The sequence below is a fragment of the Lolium rigidum genome, chromosome 6 (genome assembly GCF_022539505.1).
Source record: "Lolium rigidum isolate FL_2022 chromosome 6, APGP_CSIRO_Lrig_0.1, whole genome shotgun sequence".
In the NCBI taxonomy this organism is placed as follows: domain Eukaryota; kingdom Viridiplantae; phylum Streptophyta; class Magnoliopsida; order Poales; family Poaceae; genus Lolium; species Lolium rigidum.
In genome coordinates this window covers 17523092-17546485 of record NC_061513.1, presented here as the reverse complement: position 1 = coordinate 17546485, position 23394 = coordinate 17523092, and the positions used below count along the sequence as shown (strand labels likewise).

Below are 23394 nucleotides of genomic sequence, written 5' to 3'. Positions count from 1 at the left end.
GGAGGAGCCAAGGGCTAGGGAAACCCTATTCAACGACAACGAGATCTTGTAGTAATGATCAAAGCTATTTAGACAAGTTCCTTAATCCAATTTTCGACGGCAAAACTCGCCCCATGACATAGGTGTTGGCCTTGCCATTGGATGCACCTAGTGTGTCATCAGCCCAATGCCACTGGAAGATTCGAACATCTCCTAGTGCCCCTACTTACTTTTCTCTGTCACCATCGACGGTAACCTCCCTGGTGGAGTGTCTGCCACCGCCGCCATTTTTTTCCGCTGCAGGGGAGGGTCACCGCACATGCACATCTGACGAGTCACCGAGCTGCTGCAGCTGGTTGTGCAACAACCTCGTGGGTTCGCCGCCATCAACCTGCCACCCGCTCTCCAGGGGCCTCGGGCAAGCGACCACTGCATGCCCATGTTTTTTTTGCTAATTGCATGTCCAAGTTGAGCTGGCCATCTTGATGCCACGAACTTGCAGCTACCACCGCAAGAGAGCAATGTCGCCCAGGCGTGGCTTTAATAGAGGACGTGATGGAGCCCTCGTGCATGCCACAGACGTCCAAGGCCTTGGGGTGGAGGAGGCACGAAGCGGGAGCTCACCGCCGCAGCAATTCCTCAACGGGGTGGACGCGGAGAGACAATCGAAGGAGAAGCAGAGGATGCGGCGCAGGCTCGCGCATGGCGTTATGGATGCTTCCTGATGGTGTACACGGCAAGGCAGCTGACGGCGCCGCCGCCCTCCTCCTCGACGGTGACTGTGTGTTGTGCCTCCACCGTCTCTTTCTTTTTTATTTTTCCTATGGGGGTAGCTTTGGGGGAGTACCGGTGCGGGAACTAATTCTTTTTTGACCGGCACTAGTAGCCGGCGACTGCAATATGTAGCCGGCATGTATGCTGCCGACTATAATTTCGGGGTCACCGGTGGAGATGCTCTTAGTGACACATACACGACATTTTACTCATCAAACTAGTGGTAAAAAATAGACCTTGCTATGCCCCTGCCCCGCCTAAATGGGTACAAAGAGTGTATGTTGAAGTATGTGTTGTGGTTTTGCGAGCTATGTTCCTGAGCTAATGCTAACGAAACCGTGTGTTCCATCTCGAGAAAGTCCTAACTGAAAAACCAATTACAATATCAGAAGTGATATATTCTCTCTGTTCATAAAAAAATCGGAAATTTGCCTAAATTCGAATGTAGACAAACTTGCAATGGACAAACATTTTAAACCGAGAGGGGCAAAATTATGACCGCTTTCGCAGCCACGTCACTCACGTCGAGCTCTGGAAAACGGAAGTTAAAGGATTGCTGCCGTCCTAACTTGCAACGTGGTGGCCTGACGCACGCTCCTCCACGGTATTTTCTCCCATTTCAGTTTCATCGTTTTTTTAGATGATTTCAGTTTCATCGTTGCCTATGTTGTGCCATGCACAGGCGCTCGGGCCTAAATGTCATTTCACTTCAGGCGTTACTACTCATCAGGAACCCGTGTCAAGCGATCGAAGGAAAGCAACGATACACCGGCATGTTCATCGACCGCCGGTCAAATCCAACTTGTAGCGTGCGTGTAGATCGACGTAGGGTGGTGGGGTTTGACCTTGACTTGTGTGCAATCGGCCGGCTATCCTGGCGCCGCCAACAGAGGTGTCACCTGGCGACTGCGAGAGTTGAAGCATGCACGTACGGCACACGTTGAGTTGACCTACTACAGGTAGCAGTTGGCACCCTCACAAGGTAGCAGCGTAACTCAGCCGCTTTCGAGGCATATGTTTGAAAATAAATGCCGTAACTTTATCTATATATAGACATATTTTGAGTTTTAGATATTTTTAAATATGTAGATATACACTGATACTTATTTTGAAATCGGGGAAGTATGTATGTTGCTAGTGTTGGACTAACAAGTTGCTCGGCTCGTTAAGCTTGTGATCGTTAAGTCTGAGACTTTTTTTTAAATGGAGTCCTGGCATGTGTATCTGTAGCAATTTATGCATGCATCTCTTTTATTAACTTGTTGCAGTTGTTAGGAAAATATGCTTGTTGTATTACCAGGGGCCAAAGGCCACAATATATAGTACATGTACAGGTGCACATATGCGGAAAGCCCCCTAACATATGGGGAAACTACAATAGAAAAATATATACATCTAACACCCCCCCTCAAACTCATGGTGGATCCACAACACTGAGTTTGGAGAGTAAGAAATCATCTCTGCGCTCGAGTCACGTGCCTTCGTAAAGAAATCCGCCAACTGCAAATCTGAAGGCACATAATGAACCGCAACAACATCATCCTGTACTCGTGCACGTGTGTAAAAAGCATCAACACCGATATGCTTGGTCAGCTCATGCTTGACCGGATCACGTGCAATGCGATAGCACCTGTACTTTCGGACAAAAGTGGAGTGGGTGTCGTAACGGAGACCCCAAAATCTGCAAGCAACCACCGTAACCAAGTCACCTCAGCAATCAACAAAGCCATAGCCCGCAACTCAGCCTCAACACTCGAACGAGAAGCTGCGACCTGTTTCTTCGTCTTCCAAGCAACAAGCGAACCACCAAGAAACACACGAGTAAGCGAGAAAGAGAACGACGATCCGTAGGATCACTCGCCCACGTAGCATCCGAATAGCACTGGAGCTGGAGAGAGGCTGGAACGGGGAAAGAAAAGGCGACGAGTGATCGTGCCACGAAGATAACGAAGAACACGGAGCGAGATGACTATAGTGAACAGGTGGTAGGGGCTGAGACAAGCCGACTCAGAATATGAACGGGATAAGAAATATCGGGACGAGTGACGAGCAAGATAAACAAGACTCCCAACAAGATGGCGATAGCGGGTGGGATCGGGAAGAGGATCACCATCGGTAGGACGAAGCTTAACATTAAGCTCCATAGGAGTATCGATCGTGCGCTCATCCCCAAGAGCGAGCACGAGCAAGAAGATCCTGAATGTACTTCTCTCGAGAGATAGAAAAGCCATCGAAGTGGAGGAAACCTCAATGCCAAGAAAATAGCGAAGAGGACCAAGATCAGTCATAAGAAACTGATCACGAAGACGAGCCTTGACGAAGGCAATATACTCGGGATCATCACCGGTAATGATCATATCATCAACATAGAGAAGAAGAAGAGTACGTCCACGAGGAGAAGTGTGAACGAAAAGTGCGGGATCATGAAGACTAGGAGAGAAACCAGCGGCGGTCACCACGGAGGCGAAGCGCTCAAACCAGGCACGAGGGGCCTGTTTGAGACCATAGAGAGAACGTCGAAGACGACAAACCATCCCATCGGGAACAGAATACCCGGGAGGAGGCTGCATGTAAACCTCCTCACTCAACTCGCCATTAAGAAAAGCATTCGAACATCAAGGCTGGGAGACGGACCGGCGGCGAACATAAGCAACAGCAAGAAGGGTACGCACGGTAGTCATATGAGCCACGGGGGCAAAAGTCTCATCATAGTCACGGCCGTGCTCCTGCTGAAAGCCACGAGCCACAAGACGCGCTTTATAGCGCTCAAGAGATCCATCGGAGCGAGTCTTAATTTTATAGACCCACTTACACGTGATAGGACGAACACCAGAAGGGGGAGAAACAAGATCCCAAGTGCCGGTGCGCTCAAGCGCAGCGATCTCCTCGGCCATGGCAAGCTACCATTCGGGATGACGCTCGGCATCCCGATAAGAAGTCGGCTCGGAAACGACGAGAAAGACCATACCGACTAGGAGAGTAACGAGCTGGAGCACGACGGCGGCGAACAGGCCGTGAAGGGGGAAGGTCATCAGCGGAGGACAACTCATCAGAAGAAGAGGAAGAAGGGACAACATCAGAAGGATCCGAAACCGGAGAACGAGGAGTACTAGGGGGACTAGACGGAGGAGAGGATGGCGCCGAAGGAGGCGCATCAGGACTAGGAGGGGGAGGAGACGGGATAGCAGGTGGTGCATCCGGAAAAAGAAGAAAAGATATATCATCCACCGGGTAAGTACCCGAGGTGGGGCGAGGATAGAAGGGACGCGTCTCATCAAATGTGACGTCACGAGAGATGCGCATCCGACGACCAACGGGGTCCCAACAGCGATAGCCCTTATGCTCATCACTGTATCCGAGAAAAACACACTCAATAGACTGAGCGGTCAGTTTAGTGCGTTCGCGAGGAGGCAGAAGGACATAGCAGACGCAACCAAATGAACGGAGAGTCGAGTAGTCTGGAGAAACACCAGAGAGACGCTCGAGAGGAATCAGAGCAAATTTTGGTCCTATTTTTCTAGTCCTTGCATCTTGGCTTGTTCACCCGTGCCGGCCATCTCTTCCCCGCCGCCGGCCATCTCTTCCTCGTCGCCGGCCGCCGCCCTGCCATCTCCCGCCGGCCGCTCAGACCTCGTCGCCCCGTCGCCTCGTCGATTCGGCAGGCCGGCCGCTCCCACGCGGTTTCGCGCCCGCCTGCTCCTCCGATTCCCGCCCGACGCGCCTCCGTGACTGGCCCGATCGACTGGCCAGCGCGTGGCCGTGGCCGATTCTTGCTGCTCTCCGCCAGATCCTGATCGGCCAGCGCGTGGCCGTGGCCCATTCCAGTGCCCGCGTCTCCCCGTTTGCAGCGCCCCGTGATACCAAGCTCCCGATCTGATCTGTGATCTGCTTCAGTTGACTTGATCAAAAAAAAAAGAGCAAAAAAAAAACAAAAAAAAGCTATGTCTTCCGCTGATCCCGCCCCTTCTTTGGGCCCACCTTCGGTACTTGGTATTTGTCCGCTGTCTCCGTGTATGACGGCTAGTCCTTCTTCGTCGCCGTTTGCGGCCTCTTCCCGCGGCTCTGCCCGCGCTTCACCGACTCCGTCTACGTCGGCTCACCGCTCTGATACCATGTTAGGAAAATATGCTTGTTGTATTACCAGGGGGCCAAAGGCCCACAATATATAGTACATGTACAGGTGCACATATGCGGAAAGCCCCCTAACATATGGGGAAACTACAATAGACAAATATATACATCTAACAGCAGTATCTATTTACAAATAATTACATCATGGGTCCTAGATGGTCGATACATGTATCAACCATCTAAACAAAAGAGAGAGCATGAAACGACATTGCATCAATGCTACCCTGAAACTAAAACTCTAGCTGCAATGGCTCTAGATATCCCACGCAACTCTCTCTAGCCGGTTGCACCTAGTATTCAAATCCTCTCATTTCTTTATTTCGTTTTTGTTGAGGTGCTTTGTACTGCTTGATGTTTCTCTTAACGTCAGGGTTCTATTCGCAAAAAGAACATCTAAAAGCCGAGTCACTAAATGAATCCATCATATTTCTCTATTTCCGGTTGAAATTCTCCAGAAAGCTATGTTTAGCGGAGTTTGCGACATAACATTGGCAACCAAAACTTATTATCGTTCCACGGTGTTATACATACAATGATGGATATTGACACGATAGAGGGGAATTATCCAGCCAAGTATTCTCCTAAAACCTGGTGGCTTCCCCATTTCCTACTTCGAAGAAACCTCGTTCAAAAAAAATCATCCTTTAGTTTCATAAGAACATTCCAGAAAGGAGTCTCAAGCTTTCGCTTGTACTTGAGACAAAAACTTGGAATGAAGATATTTGTTGTGTATTAGTTCCTGCCACACACCTTGTTCAGTCAGATCATTAAGCTTGTAAAGAATGATGAGCTAGAATCATTGTTTTGCTATGTTCGTTATGTACGTGCTCGCGAGCGCTCACGAGCTATTCGCTAGGATCGTTAACAAAAATTGGCTAACATTTTTTCTTTGAGTATGAAAATTGGCTAACAAAAATTGGCTAACATGTTAAGTGGTACATACATATATCAGTGATGTATCCATGTAGCAACATGGTACATGCTGACATATATTAGCCGAACATTCTATCTAAGCATCAGGATTTGGCTAACAAAACAAGTTATGCACAATCAGTTTTGGTGTTTCAAGTTCGTAAATTAGATGAGATCGTAAGTAACAAGTTGAACGAGCAGGTCGCGAAGCTCGTCGGCTTGCTCATTTAGCTCATTAATGATATCGAGCTAAAGTTATTGTTTGGATCTATTTGTTACCCAACGAGCCGAGTTAAACGAGTTGAGCAGACGCTCGTAAAACTCACCTATCTGCTGCTACTCGAATAATCCACATGTATACATCTGGAGAGCTAATAGTTACTCTTGTGAGCGATTAATTAGTGAAACCAATGTAGCAACTTTATGTACAAGTACTAGGTCAACTCCCTCCCTTCTTGCCGACCGGCCGGCCGGAGTCAGATCAGTCAGAGGCTCAGAGCTTTACCAGGTGGTACCTAATTGACGACAATGCGTACAACTGAATTCACGCAAAGGTAAGCATGGTTTCCAGCAAATTATAATACTAATTGATTAACATATACAGTCAACGCGTGTGCATGTTTATTTTGCAGTTGAGAAAACCGACGAATTTTCTGCCATGCCACCTTTGTCGTCCCCTACGCCACTTCGTCCCCACACATGCAACCTGCTTCGCTTCCGGCTCCGGCCATTGATCCGATCCCCAAAGCCCGCACCCCATGATCGAGTCTCCCATAAGAATCCCTCTCCGCGTCCCACACGAACCTGCCCACGCCGATCAGCAACACAAGTTCACTTTGCCAGCTAACTACCTCGTTCTCGTCCTCGGCAGTGGCCATGGCAGCAGCGGCAAAACGGCAGCTCGTGTGCTGGTGCTTGGTTGCGGCCGTGGCGGTGACGGCGGCGCAGCAGGGCAGGTTCACGACGGTGAACTTCCCCAAGTTCGAGAAGCGGAGGTACCAGGCCACCTGCACCGAGAACAAGGGCTCGTCCTGCTACGTCGGCTGCCCCAAGCAGTGCCCCGACAAGTGCCTCGCCATGTGCAAATACTGCCTCACCTTCTGCAGTACGTGTACCATCTTCTCATCTTCAGTTTTTCTCCTGCCATTTGTCGATGCATTGTAGATCTCCATTCATAGACGTTTGACATACTATCTCGATCGGTAGGTTTAATTGTGTCTGATTCATATATATCTATGTAGTGTGCGACTTGTTCCCGGGCACGTCGTGCGGGGACCCGCGCTTCACGGGCGGTGACGGCAACACCTTCTATTTCCATGGCGAGAGGGACCGGGACTTCTGCATCGTCTCTGACGCCGGCCTCCACATCAACGCACACTTCATCGGCAACCGCAATTCAAACACGAAGCGCGACTTCACATGGGTGCAGGCCCTCGGCGTCACCTTCGGCAACGGCCACCGTCTCTACATCGGTGCCCGGAAGGCCATCGAGTGGGACGAGGAGGAGGACCATGTGCAGATTGCTCTCGACGGTGAGCCCATAGAGGTGGAAGCCGCCAAGAATGCGCGGTGGGTCTCTAACACCGTGCAGGGACTCTCTGCCACCCGCATTGACACAGTCAACACCATCGTCGTGGAACTCGACGGCGTGTTCAGCATCTCGGCCAACGCGGTGCCCATCACTGACGAGGACTCCCGGATCCATAGCTATGGCAAGACTAGGAAGGATAGTCTCATGCACCTCGACCTTGGGTTCAAGTTCCACGCCCTCACAAAAAGTGTCGATGGTGTGCTCGGCCAGACATACCGCTCTGACTATGTCAGCAAATTCAACGTCACGGCCAAGATGCCTATCATGGGTGGCGCGCCCAAGTTCCTCTCGACCGGTCTCTTCTCCACCGACTGTGCCTTTTCTCAGTTTCACCGCAGCGATGCCGCCACCATGGAGACATTCACATCATAAACGCCATGGGAGTTCATTTTGATCTATACCAACAATAAATGATTATTAGTCCGGAGGGAGAGAAATCGTCTAAGGTCACATTTGTAGGGTATGCGTGAATTTCATGCAATTAAGGTTGAAATAAGTTTTGAGGGTTGATACATGGTTAAGTCAATTGTATTCTTATTTTGAGCAAGAAAGCAATTGCATACTACTAGTATGTTTCAAGGAGTAGGAAGTGAATTGATCCCTTCCAAATAAGTGGACGCAAATGTTTTGATTTCAGAAAACCAATAAAGTTATTGCAAGAATATTCGTGTAAACGTTTAAGAGGCTACTAACAAATTTGTTGCAACTTTGTTCCGTCAATTGTTTATCTTTCCATTTTGATCGTAGTTGGGCTTGGGCCTGAATGTGGCAGTACGAGACTCCGGCCCGGACACAAAATGTTTTTTTTTTAATGTAAGACACAAAACGTTGACTTGTCATCACGACTGAACCTCCGTCCGTACCCGAACCAACCACGACGAGCAGACATGTCCTCCGCCGGCGACGGAGGAGACGGCGTCGCCGCCGACGAGGTGGTCCTGGAGATCACCGACTCGTCATCCCACTCCACCACCTCCACGCCGCCACCTCCTCCCATCCCCGTCTCCGCCCTCGCCGCCCCCCTCCCGTCCCCGACCGTCGCGGTTCGCGCCGACCGGAGCAGGCTCATCGAGAGCTCCTCCTACTTCCGCGCCCTCCTCGGAGGCAGCTTCAGGTCAGCACCCTCGCCCTCTGAATCTCTTGCGCTATCGATTCGTCCCATTTCGCGAGGAAGTGAGCTGGATTCCTCCGGTGGCTGCAGTGAATCGGGCAGCGGATATGTGCAGATCAGCTGCAACCTCGACGCCGCCGTGCAAGTCCTCCGCTATCTGTTCGAGCCTCCCGCGATCACGCATGAGAATTTCCTCCCGCTGCTGGAGGTATGCTCTCTCGACTTACCTGTACTGAATTCACCATGCTTAGGGATCTTTCTATAATGTGTAGTGTATCAACTTAACCGGAGGCTGAGCTGAAAGCTTGAGCTAGGTGATCATTGGACGATGCATTTTGCTTAATTTGGGCTTCCTTTAGAGGTTTGGTGTATGGTCTGTGATGCCCAGTAGCTAATGCTTGATGATGTTTTTATCGTATCAGGGTGCTTTGTTTCTCGCTGTTGAGAACCTTCTAGTGGACTGTGAAAGATGGTTCAGGGCTATGGGATCTCACAGTTCTTTCATGTTGGTCCCACTGGATTTCATAATCGAGGTCTGGTACTTTGCTCAAACGCACGGTGAGTTTTTCTTCTTAATTAATGGTCTTCCCACATATTTTATGATCTTACAAAACATATTCAATACTTGAATGCGAAGTATGGTTTTTGAATTTTGATGTGGCTGCAGGGGTTAATTTTGTTCAAGACGTATGCCCAGGATATCTAGCTCAGAATTTTGTAGGTACAATATAACTACATTTCAATGTTGTGTGTCTTTCTGTTTGCAATTTAAATTATGCTCTTGTATTGATGTGAGGCCAGCTTTGTTGGGCTCACTTGATGTGGATATGGAATTCTTTATGCAGAAAGGGTCATTTTGTTTTTTGATAGTTATCTCTCTGGCATGCAAATCCTATGCAGGTACAGGTTATTTCCAGTAGATCGATTGCTCGAATACCTTATGATCTTCTGTGCTCTACCATTGAATGCCCTCACTTGACTGTGGATAGGTTTGTTTTTATCTACCGGCGTTTTCCTATGACCAAATTGCTGTGATTTCCCCTCTGCGCAGAGAATGATTTCCTGACCGTTTGCAGTGAAAAGCAATTATGTGAAGCAATTTTATTTTGGCTTTCCGCAAGGATTCGACCCTATGAACAATTGGTCCCCAACTCAGCAGATAGCCAACTCTTTCTTCTTAGCAAGGTACACTTTTGTGCAACCTATTTAGATGCATATTACCTGCTCAGATGTTTTGTCATGTTCATTTACATATATCATTCTGTTTTAACTTCTTCTGCAGGTTAGGGTATGCCTTCTACCTTTGGGGTGTGCGGCAGGTATACCTTCTTGGTTTGGAGCACTTTTGTTATGAACTTGTCATTTTTTTTTTACATTTCTCTATGGTATACATCTCCCATACTTCTCTTCCATTTATAATGTCCTGACTCTTCAATCCTACTTTAGGGATAAAAAGAAACTGGGTTGAATTTGGGAACAGTGCGGTATGTATGATTCTTAATCTTCTCAAGGACAGTTTGCAAGCCCTGCTGGGTACGGATGCTGACGACAGCTTGAATAGTTATCGTATTCGAATAACAGAATATTCCAAGGTTTTCCTCAAAGCCACTTCTGTAGCAGTATTACTCCTATGTTAATTTTGAATCTTCCTGAATTCATTGACCTTCAGATTGCTTGTTTCGACCTTGCTTCCTTGCAAAATTGTTACACTAACTTGACTGCAACCTCTTCACAAACTTACATATTTGAATGACTCAGTTGTTTTTAATTTTATCTGATCAACTGCTGGAGAAGAGAACAAGTTATATTATGATATCGTTCGATTCGTAGTATTCATCATAGGGCACTTTCAAAAAGCTTTTAGGTTGAATAAATCTGCTTACAAAATTCATATGCTCCCATATTTTTTTGTTTTGAATGTTGGAATCATCTTATCCTTCATTGCAATTTACTTTGGTGCTGCATTCCCCGGAGATGACCATACACTGCTTTTGAAAAAAGGACTTTGTTTGCAGAAAATTGTACTTTCAGGATGTCCCCAGTTAACTACCGAATTCTTGTACATATCAGTGCTCCCCACTGATCTGGATGCTATATTTAAGAGAAGGTTAGCAAGTTCGTATAGCCAGGGTCACTCTGGAAGTTTTTCACTTTATGTTGAACTGGTGAAGAAGGCTAAAACCGTCTCATTTCCAAATGTACACATGGTGGATCTCTCGAAATGTCCAAATTTACATTTTGGTGCAGCAATTGACTGGCTGACGTTGGCATTTCCAGAACTGAGAACATTCCGAGCTTCCCATTGTTTGCTCTTTCAGTTTGAAGATTTGCAATACCTGTTACTGACATGTCCATGGATTAAAGAAGTTGATTTGAGTATTGATTTGAGCATTATACTACCTAAGTACTTGATTATATCTTCTAGATTTGAAGCACGGAGTGAAATGAATCGAAATATGTCTAGCTACTACAAGCAAAGTCCATACAGGAAACCAATATACCCAGTTTTCTCAAAAGTATCAAAACTGACACTGGAAGGCCGAAATGATATTACTGGTAGGGAAAATGTCTGGTGCTCACTATCTGTTGCTGTGAAGTATGCCTATTTTATTTGCAACCTTGCAATTGTGTTTCTTATTATTGTGTATCTTTATGTACAGACAATAACTTAGCGGAGATATCCATGCTGGACAAATCGCTATGTTATATAAACATTAAACATTGCACCCTGTTAACAGATGATGGCATATCTAAACTACTGCTTAATTGTACCAAGATCCACTCAATGGTTCTTTCTTATACTTCTTTCGGAAATCAGTCGATTCAAACGCTATGCTCGTTGGATTACTTGGATCCCTTTGACAGCTTTCCTTACCACAAGGATGAAGGTCCTTATGCTATGGCATCTAGGTTGCAAGAATTGCATTTGGAAGGATGTAAAGGTAAAGGTCGTCCTTTTGTTCATTACCATGGGTCTTTCACAACTGAGCTAATTTGAATTCTTCTGTTTTTAGGTATTTGTTGTGCTGGTATGTCCCAGCTAGTGAGTAATTTGAATATTGTGAAGTCCTTATGCTTAAGGCAGACATCACTTACAGATGGCGCTCTCTGCAGCTTTGTTGGCTCTTCTCTTGAGTATCTTGATATTTCAGAGACTGTGGTATGATTATCTGTTTAAATTATATACTCCGTATTAAGTTCAATCTGCTTGGCACCTTATATTTGTTAGGCTCTTCTCCTGATTTTTTTTTGAAAGAATATTATTATCCTTATAATGTAACCTTTAGTTGTGAACTTACAGTGAACCAAGCACTATATTTAGTTGATTGAACAAATATAGAGCTTATTGTCAAAACAAATATAGAGCTTTAGAAGTGCAGATCAACTGTATTACAGATTTTCAGGTATTGATTTTATCAACACATACCAAACTCTGGAACATTTATTTCTTTCTAGCAACTCATCTTACTGATCGCATAGTTGAATAGAGCATGTTTTGGTAAATGTTTATATTTGAATGAGAGGATAATCACCTTTCTTGCTTTGATGGCTTGGCAAACTTTGAAGATGAAATGCTAGTTCCATTTTTATTCACAACAGAGCCATCGGCCTGCTCATTTTGATACCTAGTGTTTATCCTTTTCCGCCATGAAAATTACAGGTTTCCATGGTCTCATTGGCACCAATTATAAGGAGAAGTTCTAATTTGTGCTGCTTGAAAACTACTGGATGTCGCAACCTGCTGTCTGAACATGGTGAGGTACAGTCCGTGAATGGTAACAAGTATGGCAGTTTTCTTCAGGAGATAACCAGTACTTGCTGTTTGGAGGATGTTGAATTGGGCTGGGCATTTTGTCCTGTTCGAATAGATGACCTTATTCCTTCTTTTAGTAAAGTAAGGAAGATGACAGTTGGTCTTGGCACAACAATACCAGAGAATATCCTGCATGCCCTTCCTGAGATTTGCCCGTTTCTCGAGTCATTGGTTCTTAGATTTCAGGTGGGTCCGTACTCTGCACTGTTGAATTAGTGAGCTACATGTGCCTTTCCTTGTATAATAATTATATGAACTGCATCCAGGTAATCTCTAACAGTGTTCTAAGGAATCTACTAGAATCCTCGATGAATCTTCAGGTGCTTTGCCTCCAGTATTGTCTTGGCAATTTAACTTCATTTGGTTTTCAAACAAAGGCACCAGCATTAAGTATATTACGGCTCCAGTGGGTTACTCCATGGATGACAAACGATGACTTGACAATTCTAACACATAATTGTAATTTAGTTGAGCTTTGTCTCTCTGGTTGCAAACTCCTCGACTCCAGTAAGTTTACTCATAGGTTCAATTATGTGGATCCATTTGTAACTTTGTTGACTTGAGTTTTTTCTTGAATCTTGATTGACAGGCTCTCAAGAGATAATCACGTCTGGGTGGCCAAACTTGACATGCTTACATCTTGAGGTACACACGAACTCACCGTGAATATTACATGGCACTTGTAGGTAAATTACATGGGAATTTTATATCTATAACTGTTTTATCAAATCCAAACTGCGGATGTCAGTGCTAATATCTTCAATTCTCCATAACGACCAGAATTTGCCCTTAGTGGTAGGGTAAAGAGCCCTGTTGTTCATTGGACTTTTTTTTCTGGTATATGCAGGAATGCGGTCAGATAACAGTTGTTGGGATTTCTTCTATTTTTAATTGTAAAGCTTTGGAAGACGTATTACTTAGGCACACGGTCAGTTCAGACTCGAATATGCTGCCACTCAACTTAAAGTAGTTCAATCTGAGTTAAACATATTTTCCTGAATCTTGAGTACTGCAGGGCAGAGGTATTGGAAGAACCATCATAACAGATGCTATCAGAGAGGTACCATGTACTTCCTCTAATCTATAACTCATTCAGCATTTGTACCATTATAAGATGTAACTACAGCCCTATTTGCTCCCAATTACAGTTGCCCCTGCTAAGGCAACTGGCACTAGATCTCTGCGATGCTTCTGAGGGAGGCTACGACACCCCAAAAGTGAGCATCACATAGATTTCCCAAAGCACTTACGGCGACTCGATAAGAACTAAAGAGGATTTTGCTAACATGGTTTCCGTTGTTTCCAAAGAATCCAGAGGGGAAGATGATGAGGAGCGTGAGGATGAGCAGATGCAAGTCAGCAAAATCGTGTTTCGATCCTCGCGTGGATGTGTCGTCCTCCTCGAAGCCGGTGCACAAGGAGACCATCGTGCTGGAGTGGACCAGCAAGCAGCTCAGAACCACCGTAGTGGAAGAAAGATTGTAATGTTTCTAGAGAAAGGCTCTAATGTCTTGAAGCAACAGTTTATTTTCGTGCGCATGTTTTACCAGAAATTCCCCAGATATAGGGGTTCTGAATATTGTGTGGAGTGTATGATGATAAGAACAAGGATCCAGGAAAATATATAAGAGAAAACCGGCAAAAGAAAAACTGAAGTTTTTGGGATATGAAATGTACCGTCTTTCAACATGACTGACATGGCTTTACAGACTTATAGTGGCCGTGCATAAGGAAGCATCTTGACCTTGAAAAGTGTCCGGTTTATCTGAAATATCGTACAAAGCAAGCATTTCTGAAAATAGGAACATGTCCGCAGGAGAAAGGTATGGTGATAATGGTAAAGCAGGTTGTGAAAATGGTAAAATACTTAAGAACACTTAATAAAGAAAATAGTCAAAATCAGCTGGTTTGCCCGAGTGGTTAAGGGGGAAGACTTAAGATCTTCTGCACTCAAGTGCGCGTGGGTTCGAACCCCACAGCCAGCATTATAAATATAAATTTATTGTTGCATTTTTTTTCCTCTTTACATTGTTCGTCTGTTTCTCTTACTTTTGCGCGCTACCTTCTCCTCTAGAATCATCGATTTTATTTCTGTGTAAAAATAATTCTCATTGAGAATTGAACCAACCTCCTTGCCAAATATTTGCCCTCCCAAGCAAACTATTTTTTTGGTAGCGGCAACATCAGGTAGCATTATAAACTTTAGTTTCGTTCAATTTATTTATGTATACCGTTTCTCTCATCTTTGCTCCTTCCTCCTCTAGAATCATCAATTTTATTTCTTTGTAAAAGTAATTCTCATTGAGATTTGAACCATCATCCTTGCCAAATATTTGCTCTCCAAGGAAACTACTTTTTTGGTAACGACGACATTAGGTAGGATGTTCTGATGTTCAAGAGCAAAGAGTTCATAACTAATGAATCTGGAGAAGGATAGGACGGCGGCTCAGTTGCTATCGTCATCGCATTGGCCGCCTCAGCCCTCGGTATCTCCTGTCGAGGCCGTCTGTCCATGGCTATAGTCAGGGCCTTCTGCCGGCGCCAGTGACTCCTCCATCCGGCCATCGACAACTTGTATACAGTCAAAGCATTGTGCGCTAGAGTTCTGCTAAGCTGCCGGAGCTGAACGATGGCCGACACTGAAGGCGTTCCGTAGAGTGATGGAACAAGGGTTCACCGAGCGCTCCCGAGGGGCGAGGCGGTCGGCCACCATCCATCCAGTCGCCGACGGCGACACAGAGCCTGGATAAGCTGATTGGCTCGCCCTCGCCGTCCAGACCCCTTCCGGGCCTTCTGCCGTAGTGTGCGCTACAGATTTTCTGTAGCTGCAGGATCTGAACGACAACATAGACAGAAGGTGTCTCTCCTGTCTATATTCTGACAACATGTATTTTATCCGCTTCAGAATTTGATCACAAAATAAGATGCAAGCTTTAGCTGGAGGTAAATCCTGGATTACAAAGTTTCAAGATATAACTACATAGAGAATATCCATACATATCAAACAAAAAGGAAGTGTTCTGGTTCTATACATACTGAAGGAGATAAAGCACTAAAACTTGCCACGTAGTTTGGAACAAGAAATAAAATGTTACACAATTCTTGCCATGAGTGTAGGTAAATCAAATCGGGACAATAAGCTAAATAGGTTGTACATACCGATGGCAGAAACAGTTCTGACAAGGAGCCGCCCGGCCTCACAATCAATGCCAGAAGAACAAAGCTCGGAATATACAGTGATCCATGGCCCAGTTAGATCTCCTGCTTGCGGCTTGGTAGCTTCCCCTGGTGACGGTGTTGCAAATTGACAGCTCGCTAGGCTCTGCGGATGGCATTCCTCCATGACAGGGGATTGAATAGACTGGGATCTGTTCACACATGATGTCACAGAAAATTGGTAAGTACTGTATCAATGAAGCGTCAGATTTACACTTGAAGGAACAACGAATTTAAAAGAAAAAGGACGTACCCAGTGCTGAGAGCTCCCGCACTGTGCGGGGTCTGGGGAAGGTGTTAGTGGCAAGCCTTACCCTCACGAAGTGCAATGTGAGGAGACCGCGACTCGGGAACAACGAATTTACATAAAAGGAATATATTTGCAATAGATTTTGGGTTGTACTGCTAAACTACTAGTCATGCTGTTACCACTATCTATGGTGTGTGCCATTTACGTAACTACTTGGTTAAATATGCTTGCTAGTGCAGTGATGAACTAGAAGTGTACATGTGTACGTAACACATGTCTGCTGTTGCACACAAAAATATTGATAAACATGTTCATTTAGTTATGTATCTAGCGAGCTGGCTAAAGCAGTAGACATTTACCTATACCTACTTGGTTAAATATACTCAGTAGCGTAGTGATCAACTAGAAGTGTACATGTATACGTAACACATGTCTGCTGTTGCACACAAAAATATTGATAAACATCTTCATTTAGTTATGTATCTAGCTAGCTGGCTAAAGCAGTAGACATTTACCTATACCTACTTGGTTAAATATACTCAGTAGCGTAGTGATCAACTAGAAGTGTACATGTGTACGTAACACATGTCTGCTGTTGCACACAAAAATATTGATAAACATCTTCATTTAGTTCTCTAGCTAGCTGACTAAAGCTGTCCATCCAGCTAAAGTAGTAGTAGTATATCTGGAAGTACGTCTTAATTTTTTTACTGAAATGTGACAAATTAAAAGAGATGGAAAATGACACCTGCATACCTTGGAAACGGGCATCTAGATATTTGTCCGGGATGCTGCTTAGACGTTGCTGCAGGCATGTAGGGAGCCTCTTTAGACTAGGACACTCCTTTATGAAAAGTCTTTGAAGAGATGAGTATGCTTGTGGTCCATTCGGTAGGGATGACAGGGTTTTGCAATCATTGATGTAGAGGCGGACCAGCGATGGGGGAAGATAGAGGACACCTGTTAAGCTATCACAACCCCGTATGGTAGATGATGATGACACCTCTGAATATACAGGTGACAGCCCTCGTAGAATCGATGGTGCTGACTGTCCCTGCTGTAGCCTTTGGCTGTATATGGACTCGAGCTTAGTGCAATGATTAATTTCCATTTTCCTCAGGGATGCAGGGAGCTTAAAGACCTCTACCATGCTTGGACAACCATATATGTTGAGAGATTCGAGACGTGGTAGGAGTTCACTCGATTGTTCTGGTGTTGTTGATGGCTCCGCTGCATGAGCTTGTGGTGCGTATCCAATCAGCTTTTCGCAGCGAAAAATTCCTAGGCTCCTCAAGGATACCAAGCTTTGAAACTCTTTCTCTGGCCAGTGGACAAGTGAATGATAACTATTAAAATTCAAGTGTTGAAGCTGTACAAAATGTGCACATAGCTCAGCCGCACCCCCCGACTTAAAGCCCCTTAAATTCATATATTTTAGAGGGAAATCATTATGGTTCCCTTTATCCATGACATCCACCACAAGTTTCAAACTATGATCAGCCGCTGATAAGGTTGTTTCCGTTTCTCCACTGCTCTGCAGTCTCAAGTTGGTCAGTGAAGTCATATGTCTAGCTACCAACAGGAACATCTCTTCCTCACTTCCCTCAGTGTGTAACACGGACAGCTTTGGAGAAACCTTTTGTTGCCCTGATGATACTTTCATCTTCCCACAGTTTTCAACATACAGCTCCTGAAGTTGAGGAAACATTGCGTCTTCTCTTTGCGATCCATCAACTGCGTCCGAGCTCTCAAAGTTCTGCAATTTTTTTAAGCTGAGAACCTTCAATGCAGGAAATGCTGAGTGTGCCATACCATAATCTCCACCAGGCTGTACTTCCGGGAATGCTGTCAACACACTGCAACTGTGAATTTCAAGTTTCTCAAGCCTAGGAAATATTATGTATCCCCTTTGATTTCCTTCGATTGCCTCCCATCTCTCAAAGCTGTCCAAGTCACCCAAGCAGAGTTCTTTCAATTCTGGAAATGCTGACCGTGCCATTGTACCATAAGACTCTCCAAGGAGTGTTCCTTCAGGTAACATTGTCAATTTTGGACAGCGTTTAATCGACAACTTTTCAAGCTGAGGAAATATTACCTCTTTTCCTTGTTCCTGGTGACTTAATTCCCACCATCTCTCCAAAGAATCCAGATCCTCTAGTGTAAACTCCTTCAAATTTGGAAAAGTGAAGGATGTACCACAGCTGAATAACCATTGCAGTTTGCTACAACCAAAAAGATGGATCTCAACCACGTTTCGCAACATAGACATCCATGTTGGAAAGGTGGTTCCTCCGTATGACTCTATCCTTACAACTTGTAGCTCATCATGAGGTTTGAGACCCTCAAGCACTCTCGCATCATCCTCGCAACCAACAGTCCATTTTAATTTCAGTTCTCGGAGTTCCTCCTTCTTTCCGATATTTGCCGCTTTTGCAGCTTCTTCTGTCACATTCTCTAGCTGAAGTAGCTCTAGCTGTCCACCAAGGTTTAACTGCTGCAACTCTCCAACATCACTGCACCCAGAGCCAGAAGGACCTGCCACAAAACACGTAAGTGTCTGCAAGGACAAGAGTTTTCTGAGGCCAACTGGCATGCTTCTCATATGCGGACAACCATGAGTGTAGAGGTGACGAAGGGCAGTCATATACTTCATTTGCCTTGGAAGCTGAAAAAGTTCTTCACAGCCAGAGACGTTCAATGTTTGCAGGTTGTATAGAATGCTTATATCTTCAGGTAGTGCTTTGATACGACTTCTTGAGAGATCAAGGTACCTTAGGTGATGCAGATGCTTGGATTTTAATGGGAATGACCTTCTCTTTGTACAGAGCTGTAATGCCATCAAAGAGCTGTATTTCGATAATTGCTGCAATGGTTCTTGCATATCATTATCACATAGAAGTGTCTGGAAAGCCGGAGATCTTGTCAACAGAGAATCATTCAAAACAGTTTCTGGTTTTTCACAAGACAAAAGTAAGTGGCGAGCTGTATCTGGAAGCCACTCAATCTGACTTGGATGCTCAGGCATGAGAGCACATTCCTTTTCCATTGTAGACAGTGCAACATCATGCATAAGATCATGGATTTTACATGTATGTTTGGAAAAACTACCCATCTCGGGGTAATATTTTTTTATTGGAACTTTGATTTGCTTCACATCCACAAAGAATGACCTTGAGGCCAGCTCATTGAAAATTCGTTTGCCAACGGTTTCAGGACTAACTTCCTTTTGATCGTCAATAAATCCATGTGCCATCCATAGTTGGATCAGCTTGTCCACATCAATCTCATAATCCTTCGGAAACACAGCACAAAAAGCAAAGCACTGCTTCATCTGCGATGACAAGTCATTGTAGCTGAGCTTGAGTATTGGTAAAATTCCAGATTCCTCAGTGCAAATGTTGCTTCTGCTTAACACGGCCTTCCATTCTTTGCTGGTCTTCGTCCGCAACACCGAACCTAGTGATGCTGCAGCCAAAGGAGAACCACGACATCTCTTCACAATCTGATCAACCATATTAACTAGCACGGAAGGCCTTTCTTCTTCCTTCTGCAAACTGAATGCTTTTGTCTCGACAATTTCCTTTATAAAATTATCCCCCAAAGCTGCAAGATTATATGCCTTAACTGTACCCATTATTTTCGCGACTCCTTCATCACGAGTAGTTGTCAAAACCGCACTACCCTTAGCACCATGTGAAAGGCAAGACTTGAGCTTTTCCCACTTATTGGGCTCTCTGTTCCAGACGTCATCCAGCACAAGGAGGTACATGTGCCCTCTTAGTGCATCTTGAAGGATATCGAGTGGGCTCTTTATGGAACCTAGATCAGCTATACTCTTTTTGGGAAGAAGTTCAGCTATACTTTTAGCCAGGGAATCCACATCAAAGTTGTCTGAGACACAAACCCAAAGGAGCAACTCAAAATGCTTCTGAATTTCTGGTTCATTGAAAATGAGTTGCGCTAAGGTGGTCTTGCCTAGCCCCCCTACTCCAACGATGGGAACAACCGTGAGATCCGCATTGCTAGCTTGGCCAAGTAGAGTATCAACAATATTCCTTCTATCCTTGTCTCTCGATCTGCTGATAATTTGCTTTGGATCAAAGATAACATGATTGGTATGCCTCCACTGCTTGGATGTTGGCACTTGCTGCTGATATTTGAACCCAAATGCATTCATCTCAGTCACAAGGACCTCAATGGCCTGCACAACCCTGCATAGCTTCTTTCCCATTTTTTCACGGAAAGCAAAACGGTTGTGAGTGGGAAAGAGTTTTATTACATCGAAGCCAAGCTTGCTGTAGTGCCCGTTCTTCTTGGCTTCACGACGGAGCGCCTCGTACTTGAACTCATCGAAGATCTCGTTCGCCTCGTAAGCCACACTCTTGACCTCCTCAAGCCAAGCCTTGGCACCTTCTCTGTGGGACGCCACCTCCTCGGCATCGGTGACGACGTCCAGGATGGCTGGCAGCTTGCGCTTTAGGATCTTGTGCTGCTCCTCCATGCCCTCCATCACCTTGTACTTGTCCAACAGGTAGCTGGACGCCTTGTCCTTCACGATGGACAGCAGTGGCCCGACCACCATGGTGGCCACCAGCTCCGCCATTGGAACGCTAGAGCTCCCAGCACAGGCAAACAAGAAGTGCAGTTCCTGGAAAGGAGAAATGTTGGTGTGAGCTAGCTTGCAGATGCTTATGCTTCTGATGAGAAATGTAAGCAAAGTTGAGTACTGCCTTTTTCTAATGCAGTACCTAGAGAGGAGGCCGGACAACCTCGCGCCACGGCCGATGTCACTACATTTGGTGAGCACGTCGACCAGCTCTGGAGGCTAGGAGATCCGCGCCGGAGCTGAACCTGGAGAGGAGGCCGGAAACGGCCTGTGAGCTAGCTTGCAGGTGATTGCTTCTGAGGAGAAATGTAAGCAGGCGTGAGTACTGCACTTGTTATTCAGTACCTGGAGAGGAGGCCGGAGAGGCTCACGCCACCGCGTGATGGTTGGCGCCGCGCCCGGCTCGCCGACCAGCTCTGGAGGTTAGGTGAGGTACGTGTGTGGAGGCACTTTGGCGCTGAAATGGAAGTATTAGCTAGCTTGCGTCTGACGAGAAATGGAAGCAAACTTGAATATTGGCTTTGTACTGCAGTACCTGGAGAGGCTCGCCGACCAGCTCCGGCGCGGAGGCTAGGTTGGGTCCGCGTGTCCAGGCCGTCTGGAGCTGAACCTGGAGAGGAGGCTAGACACGCTCCCGCCGCGCCCGGCGGCAACGCGTTGTGGTTGGCGGCTTCGCGGGCTAGGTGCGCACGGCCGGCGGCCCCGCCTTCTGGTTCACCCGCGCCCGGCGGCGCCGGCCAGCGGCAGGGGTACCCGTGGGCGGCGCGCTCCGAGTCGTCCGGCGGCCGTCTCGCGCCTCTGGCAGCACGGCGGGCTAGGGATTCTGGTTCCGGGAATGGGAAATTTTGCGGAGCTGATTGAGTAGCAATGTAGCAGCAGAGCAGACCACACCACAGTCCTCTGGCCCCCGTCCTCAACATTTCGTACGCCCAGCCGCTGGCAACGGTCCCAACAGCATTGATTCAGTTGCTGCTCACCGGTTTTCTGGTCATTAGATCAACTTGTGGGCAAAATACTCGAAACTAACATAAAAAAAATTAACAGTACATGAGAAAAATAACATAAAAATTATACAATCGGACACTTCATTCGGGTAGGAAATGAACAGTGGAGTATTTGTTTAACCAAAGTTATAGTAGTTAAAATTAGACCTCAAATTATAGCCATGTAATGTATTCACCCAAGTAAAAACTCCCTACTGCTTGCTGCTCCTTGATGGGGCTGTCAATTAGTCAATCTCATGGTCTTGTGCTTTCACATGTGCTCGCTTGACCTGTGTCGCCGCGCGGTGCAATTTAATTCGTTCCTAGTACCTCTCTGGCTATGCTCTCAATACTGCGATAATGCAGCTGCCAACCACATGCACAGAGTTCAGAATAATTATACTACCGTGCAATAAGTCCCGTTTTGAACGCAGATGGGAATATTCCCCAAAATTTTGAATCGAGAAATTCCCGGTTTACTTACAATAGTACTACCTCTTTCCACAAAATAATATCGCAAGGTTATCTAAATTTAGGTGTATTTAAACACTCTTTATTGTATAGATGCATCTAAACTTACATAATTTTTTCATATTCTTTTATGGACGGAGGAAGTACTTATTTACCCGGAATTGGTACCATTGGCATTTTTTTAGAATCGACGTAGGTACAAAAGTGTTTTCAAATTTGGTTTTGATTTTTTTTTTGTCAAATTCAAAGTCTACTCACAAATAAAAAAATGTAAACAAAAAACCTGCTTGTCTAAAGAAAACAAACAAAAATGGTATTTCACCTGTCATACCTCCTCATAAGGCGCCTCCTCTAGTACGGAAATAATGACAACATATATATCGCAAACATCAACTCTTTTCGGTGTAGATTTGTGTATGTGTAAACTCTTTACCTATGATATCTTTGTTATATTTTTTAAAAGGTTCTCAAGGAATTTATTTTTGATAAAAGAAATATTTAATATCGGATAGATACCATTTCCATCCAGCCTATACAAGAATATATTATCGAGGACTAATCTAGATATCAAAGATGCACACAGCTAAAAGTGAAAACTTCCTACTGCTTGCTGCTCCTTCTTGATAAGGCTGTCAATTAGTCAATCTCATGGTCTTGTGCTTTCACATGTGCTCGCTTGACCTGTGTCGCGTGCAATTTAATTCCTTCCTACCTCTCTGCACATGCTCTCAGGGCATCTCCAACCGGGCGACCCATCCCGCGCCCGCGCGTCCGGATGGGTCGAAACGGACAAAACCGCGGCCCAGCGCGCGGACCCATCCCTAAAACGGATGGCCGCGGCGTCCGGGACGACCCAAACCCGGCCCAAATCTTGGACGAGTTTGCGTGGCCGCGGACGCGAAAGGCTGGTCGCTCGCGTCCTCCCTTGTCCGCCCTCGGCCCACCCGTCCGCCTCCCAAAACAGAAACACTTCACCGTACTCCCAAAACCTAGAGATGGCCGACGAAGCGATCGCCGCCGCCACCGCCACCACCGCCACCATCGGAGAGGAGGCACCCGCGGCCGTTGCCGCTCCTGCCGTGGAGGCGGCTCCTAAACTGGCGGAGGCCGAGCTCCCCCCCGGGCCGCCGACGAAGAAGGCGAAGGCCAACCTCACCCCGGAGCAGAGGAAGATCGAGAGCAAGAAGAGGGCCGACCGCCGCAGGGCGCTCGACCAACGGAAGAGGGAAATCGCTGCCGCGGAGGAGCGGCGGCGGGCGGCGGAGCGGCTTCTCCAACTCAAGACGGAGGCGAAGAGCACCGTCCTTCAAGAGCAGCGAGCGCGAGCCATGCTCTTTTACGGCCACGCAGCGCTCGGCCGACGCACATGATCATCCCCGGCACCGGCGCGGCCTCGGGGGGGAGCTCGGCCTCCTCCGTGACCCGGCCCCTTCCTCCAAGGTCAACTGCCCCACCGACTGCCCCGTTTGGGCACGAAATGGGGGCGCATGGGCGGCACGCGTACCAGTCACGGGATGGGTCACCGGAGGTGGGCGAGTCCATGACGGGGCCGTCAC

At 46.3% G+C, this 23394-nt stretch overlaps 3 protein-coding genes and 1 non-coding gene across 4 annotated transcripts; 3 read left to right on the top strand and 1 right to left on the bottom strand.

Annotated features, from left to right (window-relative positions):
- The first annotated feature begins 6672 nt into the window (after positions 1–6672).
- On the top strand, positions 6673–7759 carry LOC124662212. The gene is made up of 2 exons (XM_047200079.1): positions 6673–6901; positions 7038–7759. The coding sequence occupies exons 1-2, from the start codon at positions 6673–6675 to the stop codon at positions 7757–7759; spliced, it is 951 nt and encodes a 316-aa protein (XP_047056035.1).
- A 515-nt stretch (positions 7760–8274) lies between these two features.
- On the top strand, positions 8275–14026 carry LOC124667045 (BTB/POZ domain-containing protein FBL11-like). Its single transcript, XM_047204376.1, has 18 exons — positions 8275–8501; positions 8589–8706; positions 8921–9056; positions 9166–9215; positions 9399–9487; positions 9575–9683; positions 9781–9817; positions 9945–10090; positions 10514–11054; positions 11159–11440; positions 11513–11658; positions 12160–12498; positions 12579–12819; positions 12902–12957; positions 13160–13240; positions 13328–13372; positions 13461–13529; positions 13621–14026. The coding sequence occupies exons 1-18, from the start codon at positions 8275–8277 to the stop codon at positions 13795–13797; spliced, it is 2889 nt and encodes a 962-aa protein (XP_047060332.1). The 3' UTR covers positions 13798–14026.
- A 188-nt stretch (positions 14027–14214) lies between these two features.
- On the top strand, positions 14215–14297 carry TRNAL-UAA. The gene has a single exon. It is a non-coding gene; the product is annotated as a tRNA-Leu (tRNA).
- Positions 14298–14920: 623 nt separating this feature from the next.
- LOC124662211 (putative disease resistance protein RGA4) lies at positions 14921–20384 on the bottom strand. Its single transcript, XM_047200078.1, has 2 exons — positions 16535–20384; positions 14921–15189 (listed from the first exon to the last, which is right to left on the bottom strand). Exons 1-2 carry the CDS (start codon positions 20379–20381, stop codon positions 14921–14923), a joined length of 4116 nt encoding a protein of 1371 aa, XP_047056034.1. The 5' UTR covers positions 20382–20384.
- Positions 20385–23394: the final 3010 nt, after the last annotated feature.